The sequence below is a fragment of the Lactuca serriola genome, chromosome 5 (genome assembly GCF_051521515.1).
Source record: "Lactuca serriola cultivar US96UC23 chromosome 5, Lser_US96UC23_V15, whole genome shotgun sequence".
Taxonomy (NCBI): Eukaryota; Viridiplantae; Streptophyta; class Magnoliopsida; order Asterales; family Asteraceae; genus Lactuca; species Lactuca serriola.
The window spans coordinates 359,892,534-359,900,133 of record NC_136412.1 but is presented as its reverse complement, the minus strand read 5'-3'; the positions used below and the strand labels follow the sequence as shown (position 1 = coordinate 359,900,133).

The window sequence follows — 7,600 nt, the reverse complement described above, 5'->3', positions numbered from 1 at the left end:
TTTGTTTTATGTTTTTACTATGGTGTTTTGAGATTACGTTTTATACTCTGATTATCTTTTGATGTACTGAAATGAATGAAAAAAAATTACTTTATAATTTGGAATGTTTCAATAATCAAGTTAAATGACAACCTTGAGAACTGGAACTGAAATCGTTTAAACTAATTGTTTACAATCTATTTAATTTCCTACATGCTTTTAAGTTATATTGTTCATTATATTCTTAAACAATCCCCACTTGACAATCGCATTAAATCATTTTTACTGTGTCCAAAGCCAACCAGTCTCTCCACTTGATAAGAATAAAAATAGATCTAACAACCGGGCACTCAAAATCCCACCATTTACCAATACGACTCCAAATAACAGCAGTAGAATGACAATCAACAAAAACATGCTCAATACTTTCCGACACTGAAAGCCAGACACAAAAAAGATTCAATGTCAATACATTTGTCATGCAAGTTCACTGGTGTTGGAATCCATTTGAGAAAAATTCTCCAAAAAGGAATGTTCAATTCTTCAAATAATATAATAATATAATTAAACAATAATAACAATATTAGTAGTTACATGATTAAAGCCATAATATTAATTAGAAAATCTTTAAATGAACAATGGCATGACTTTTTAATAAAGTAATTAAAAAAGTGAACGAGTTTATTGGGTGAGAAATCCTTTCATAATAGCTTAACAACCTTAGTCTCAGTTTTTTTTTACTAAGCATGCATAAACTTAAGTTATATGGTGCGGTGTCATCAATGATCACATTCACTTTCCCACACCTCTTATGATTTACATGCCATTATATCATCACATCACTCATCATCCCCTTTTTTTTAATTATTTTTTTACCCAGGAAATAACCACACATCATCTCTCATCATTAATTATGCTTTAGGCTGTTATTCAATACAAGTGAAAGGAAAAAATAAAACAAGAGGAAGGGGAAGAAATGTGACAAGATCTTGCAATAGGTTGGGGAAATAGGACGTGGTGTGATATTCATGCGGGGAGGCCACAATGCCACATCGCTCATCGCATATGTGTGGTGCATCCACATTGCCTAGCTTAATAGTAACATTATACAAATAACTTGAGTTGGTCCAATGTAAACACATTCAACCTTTATATATGAGTTTGTGAGTTCACATCATTCATCCCTTTTCTTGTCCTTTTTTTTTCTTCCTCCGGATACTAACATAACACTCATAATCGACACACATAGCGATATGAGTTATCCCAATCAACATAAAGAAGCAACGTCATATTTGTTAACCGGAACTTTGGATGAAACCTATTAGTGGGCATAACTTGAAAGTTCACCCCTTTCTCAAGGGCAAAATTGCTATGAATGAATTTTTAAGGGTCAAACCAAAAAAACCTAAAAACTTGAGGGGGTTTTTATCGATAACCCTAGATATATATCGAGGACTAAATCTACAATTGACACATAGTCGGAGGAAAAAACATGCAACTTACCCAAGAAGAAATGCCGACTACCCATTTATAGTCGACAAACATCAACTTGCACTATTTCTGTCTTGATTCGGATTCACGGTTGGATCCTCCAAAGGCCACAATAATTAAATTCAACAAATCTCCTCATTTATATCTAAAATCAATTGGATCACAAAACCCACAATTTTAATTTTTCATCTTTTTTTCCCTGCCAATCAAAACCCATGATCCTTAGAGAAAATCCTCGAACGTCAGTGTTAGCAGTATAGTACAAAAATGTAGGGATTTCTGACCCTCACACACGAGAAACAGGATTTGGGTTAAATTCCATAACTGATATCTTTTCTCGTGCTGATGTTTAAGCTGTATCTAATGGCCTCTAATGGGTATCTTCCTACCCTCGTGTTTCGTCCAGAACAAGGATTGAATAGAGTACCCAAGGTGATTCTCGTACTTTTTCGGTTTATTGATTTTGTTGGTTTTTAGGAATTTCAATTGGGGTTAACGTTTTGTTATGTACGCTGGCTTGATTTGATTAATCTAGAACTCCGTGTGCGATTTTTTTTTAGCTGTTTGTAGTTATTGATGTTTACGTGTAATTATGTATTCTGTGAAATTGTTGTGGGTTTGATGGATTAGGGTTGGATTGTTTTGGGGTTTATTGGAATAGAGTTTTCGAATAGTTCTTGTGGGGTTTGTAATTATGTGCTAGTGTGCGTGTGTGTATGTGTGTGTGCATATTCATTAAGGTTAGGAGAAAATACCTATTTGATACATAGGGTCATAGGGCAAGCAAAGCAAATAAAGCTTTAAGTGAGTTCTTATAAACTTTGAACTCGATTCCTTACACGTTTTGAGTTTATATTAGTACTCAAACTCGATAAAGTTCACCTTTGATCTCTAACTATTCTATAAAGGCCCCGTGCTCTAGGGCTATTGTTGTTGCATACATGCCTAAGATGCTGTTTTAACTTAATGGACTTAATTGGGACAAGACTTAATCCGATAAGCTATATATGGTTGTTTCTTTGTGACTTAATGCAGAAACAACCACTTAATACAAAAAGTCAAGGAAAAGAAACTTTCCCATCAAAATTTTATAGTATGCCATAATTTTCTTAAAATATCTTTTGAACATTATTTAATCACTTGTTCTCTCCGTATGTTTGCTTCATGTTATACACATATTTATTACCTGAATGAACTTAACATGCGTTATCGACATTAATTGCTATGGTTATCATTCATTACCATAATTTTTAGCTTTTCAGATTATTTTTATGCTGTGAAAATTGCATTATGTCGGTTTCATGAGCAATTTAGCTTTTTGAATCATCATATTTGTTGAAACAAAACTCCGTTCTTATAACAAGACAAAAGAAACACCACACATCTTAACACTGAGTGGTTTTGGTAAAGCTCTACAAATGTAAATGCAAAAAAGATCATTGTTTCAAATTTAAAATCCCATTTTGACATTGTAAGTTTCATGTCTCTATTGCAGGACTCTCAGCGTCTGTTGCCTAATTATGAACTACGAGAAGACTTGATACGATCAAGTCCCCTGAATATGGGATCAAAACAAATTGGGGATCCATGGAAATCAACAACCGGGCTATTCAACAACACCAATAACAACAACCAGTTTGTCACAATTGACCCCACTTTTACAAAACCTGTGCTCATTGACATGCAAGGTTCACCCCTCACTATCTTTGTATTTTGAAAACTCACATTCAAACTCAAAGATTTGAAGTGATAATCTTAATATCTTATAATTTCATGGATGATGATGTTGTTTTGCACACAGATTGTTGCCCAAACTCGGAGCTTTTCAGCTTTAAATTTGTGATGCCTGGATTACTTGAAGTAGAAAAAGATGGACATGGAGTAGATCTGTCATTGCTGTCCAACCTAACTGGGCTTCAAACTGATTACAAACCATATGTTCCCGATTTGGGTTATACGGATTCACGGCCTATATATCCAAATCCAGAATTTGATTCCCAGAAGCCATTGATGGACTTAGTTGGTGATCTTGTTCGACATTCTGAAATTACAATCCATGAAGATGGATTCGTGTCATTGACTGGGAATAAGAAAGAGATGAAGGACATACTTTCGATTCTTGCTGAGTTTTACTTGTCAAAGAACTTGAATAACTGGAGAAGACACTCAACTTTGGTACCACAGTTTGATAGGTACGTGTAGATGTGTATATAGATATAATAACGTATGAATACTCTTTGTTGTATTTATGTTTATGAAGATTGAAATTTTTGTGTTATAAACAGGTTGTGGTTTGATGAAACAAGCTATTATGGTTCTGCTTTGGAGATTGAAAACGTGATTGTTGCTCCACAAAAGAGGTATGTCTATTTATTTATTTATTTATTTTTGGTTTGAACTTTAACTATCCTGCTACTTTAACAGAATTAGGTGTTGTATTTTTTTTTTTACTTAATGGCACAATTAGGTAGTGTTTGATATGTAGTAATCAAATAGGGAATAGAATGGAGCATTACAAAGGAATGAAAAAAAATCTTGTTTGCTTGCCACAGGGAGTGGAATGGAATGTGATTCATTCTCCTGAGCTGATTTTCATTCCATGGGGAAGGGATGCTTTTTTTTTTTCTCATTCGTTCATGGAATGGAATGATATATGATAATTATAAATCACTTGCATTTATATAATCTTCAATAACAATAATATTATTATATTATTTCAAAACTTCAGTTAAATTGTTTTTTGTTATTTCCCAAAAGTCACAATTTTTATATATTATAATTCTATTTTAAGATTTAATTTTACATTTTTGTAAACAATTTTTATATATTATATAATCTTCAATAACAATATATAATCTATTAAGCGGTATATCTTATCTCATTAACTTTTTTTTTTTTTTCTTATTTACAGTTTAGTTTTATTTATTTATCTATACATTAAAGAACATGTTTGAGTCCCTCATTCAAATACTTTGTCCATTCCATTCCTTTCATCATACCAAACAGTCCCTTAATCCTCGAAGCTATATATGGGTGTTCCTTTTTAACTTAAAGCAGAAAGAACAACTTAATTATAGATAAAGTCAGGGAAACAAGGCTTTTTTACTTTTTACAAACTTGTACTCAATTTAATCTTATATAATGTGACACAGCCCAGAGAAGAGCAAACAGAAGGCATCACAGAAAAAGAAAAGCAACCGTAACAAGACAACAATCAGACAAAACACAAGCAACTACAGTGAAGCTTGTGAAAGCCTTTTATCAATCATTTTTGACAAAAACCGCAACAGTAGTAAAGCTGCAATTGCAATTCCCGCTTTAAAAAAATCGGGCCCCGACCTACCAAACCTTCTAACCCAATTCTCAGCCAGCATTGCGGGAACCGGAATCGCGGTTCTTTTTTCGGTCATCTGTAAAGTAGCGAGTGGGCGGGTCCCGTTTTGTTCATCAAAATTGCTGAATACAGGTCTTGGGCTTGGGCTTGTGTGGCTCTCGTGGGCCGTGAACAGACTTAGGGATACGATTGTGATGATTAATAAGAATTCGAATAAGAAAAAGGGGTTGAAAGATGAGGAAATGATGAAACAATTGGATACAAGTGTGAAGGAAATTTACTTCAGAGCAGGAGCTTTGATGATGGTGATGGTGCTGAGGCTTGCTTGAATTGGAGGTATGGAAAATAGACAGTTGATGTGAAAATGTGTGTATTATGGTGTAAATGATGTGTGTGAAATAGGGAAGTCGATTTGATTTGTTATATGATATGATATGGAGTCGATATCAAGTTTTGCCTGAAATAACTACTCCTAATCTGGATACATTCTTGAAGGATCATGAAAATTGAAACAATAATTTTGTCTTTTATTTTTACATTCTTATTACATAATTTGATAATCTAAAGGTGGGTTAAACCTTTGATTTTGAATAGGAAAACTTGAAATAGGTATAGCAAATTAGCGAATGAAGTTGGGGTAGAGCCAGAGGTATTGTATATCTGTATTCTCATGGCCACATTTGAAGGTGTTTAGCTATCTACTTGTTAAACTTTACAAGGCTGCAGGGAGTGGAACTCGGCAACCTTCGGCATCATCTAGTTGTACTCGGCAATCACCGCGCCGCCACCTTTGTTTCTGTTGCTCGGCATTGTTGCTCGGCATTGGAACTCGGCAATTGCTTACTGAGTTTAAACCTTCCCTTCAACCAATGAGCTATCGACTCTTTTTTTTTTTTTAATACCTATAAATACAACCCTACATATCATTGCATACCACATCAAAACCTACTTCTCCATTCTCTTTAAAAATGTCATCTTCCTCTTCATCGTAGGGTTATTTTTGATGCAGTGTTAGAATCGGCCATAGAGGTCATTTAATGCGTTGAATAGAAATAGAAGAACTACGTCAACAAAATGACGAAATGCGAGGTGGAGAAAAATAAGATACATACAAAGACATCGTGAAGCTGCTCATTAACGTCTCATGCAAGATTAATTTGATGAACACACGACTTTTCAAGGCTATTATTTTCATCGGCGATTCCGTATGCACAAACATTTGTTTCAACGTATAGTCAACGACGTCACAAAAGCATGTCCATATTTCCAACAACGTGCAAATGCTAGAGGTACATTATGTTTTATTCCCTTACAAAAATACACAACCGCACTTCGTCAACTAGCATATGCCACTTCCCCCGATGCACTAGATGAGAATCTTAAGATGTTCGGACGTACTGCACAACAAAACCTTTACAAATTTTGTAAATATATCATAAGATTGTATGGTCCATAATATTCGTGTAAACCTACTTGTAATGACGTTCGACAATTATACGCTCATCATACAAATATGCATGACTTTCCTAGAATGTTAGCAGGCCTAGATTGCCTTGAGTGGGATGAAGCAATTGCCGGAATGCATATTAGTGCCAATACACCTTCATGGTTATCCAACCCCATAACACAAATGATAAATTTTGTTTTTCTTCCATATACTTCTATTTCTTTCCCCTCCCCTCCTTTTCCTCCCCCCTTCTTAAATTTTACACTCAAGAACAAGGTTAATTATTCGATTAGTAACCTCTACTTTCGGTGCTTCTCTTCATATAACACCAACCATACACAATATTTGTACACTTTAACGCATATACACATGATAAATATTTATAAAAATGTATGTAGCAAATCAACATACATAAATTGATAATACATCAGATACAAACAACAAATACCGTTTTAGTTTCAAACCAGCACCCACCATATATTAAAATATCACTTAAATGACACCGTCTTCCCATTAGCACCCATACTTGATGTGGCCCGCAACTTAAGCCTTGCACGGCCAATGAAAGTCGACACCTTGTCATTAAAACTATCGTTCCCATCCACTGTTTTGGAATCTCCAATATCAGAAGGAGCACTCATTTTCATCTTCATACGACCAATAAAACTATCAAACTTTGCCTCACCAAACGTCTTCTGATGATCACCCAACTCTTTACCACCATTACCAGAAAAATGAACATTCTTAACAGATTTTACCTCTGGGGGAGGAACAAACTCGATCGGAATCTCTTTTCCTGAAAAGGGTTGATGAAGAGCCATCGGTTGAGTGAAAGAAACACGAGGTTTTGATGAGAATGAAGGGCGAAAGCGACCAAATGTAGCTTTACGAATCCTATCACATGAACCCCTTGATGGAGTTTGGCTTGATTGGTTTCTTGCCATGCATGTGTTGCAAATGAAGGTGAGGTGTATATGACCATTTAATAGAAGTATGTCACACGTTAAAGTGTAGAAACAGCAACCGAGTTCATCACTGTTTACAAGCTAAAAGCGATTAAAAAATGTCAAAAAAGGTTTGGCAAACGATTCTGATCACACTTCTAACATGTTGTATATTGAGTCTGGATCGTATGCGGTTCTCTCTTATGCGGACTTTCTCGTGTTAAAATGGAAAAGATGGTGAAAACAACTATTTCTTTCTCAAATTGCAGGTAGAATCAGATTCTTGATCACCCAATAGGTTAACGGGGCCTCAAAAACTAATGATTGTTTTGGAAACATCCAAAAACAGGAATCAGATTCTGGGATTGGCTTCAAAAGTCTAAATATGCAACAAAAGTTCTGGGA

General features: G+C 34.8%; 1 protein-coding gene across 1 annotated transcript; it reads left to right on the top strand.

Annotated features, from left to right (window-relative positions):
• The first annotated feature begins 1,589 nt into the window (after positions 1–1,589).
• On the top strand, positions 1,590–5,334 carry LOC145055675 (uncharacterized). The gene is made up of 5 exons (XM_079004055.1): positions 1,590–1,902; positions 2,966–3,158; positions 3,272–3,662; positions 3,756–3,830; positions 4,623–5,334. The coding sequence occupies exons 1-5, from the start codon at positions 1,816–1,818 to the stop codon at positions 5,131–5,133; spliced, it is 1,257 nt and encodes a 418-aa protein (XP_078860181.1). The 5' UTR covers positions 1,590–1,815; the 3' UTR covers positions 5,134–5,334.
• The last annotated feature ends 2,266 nt before the right edge of the window (positions 5,335–7,600 follow it).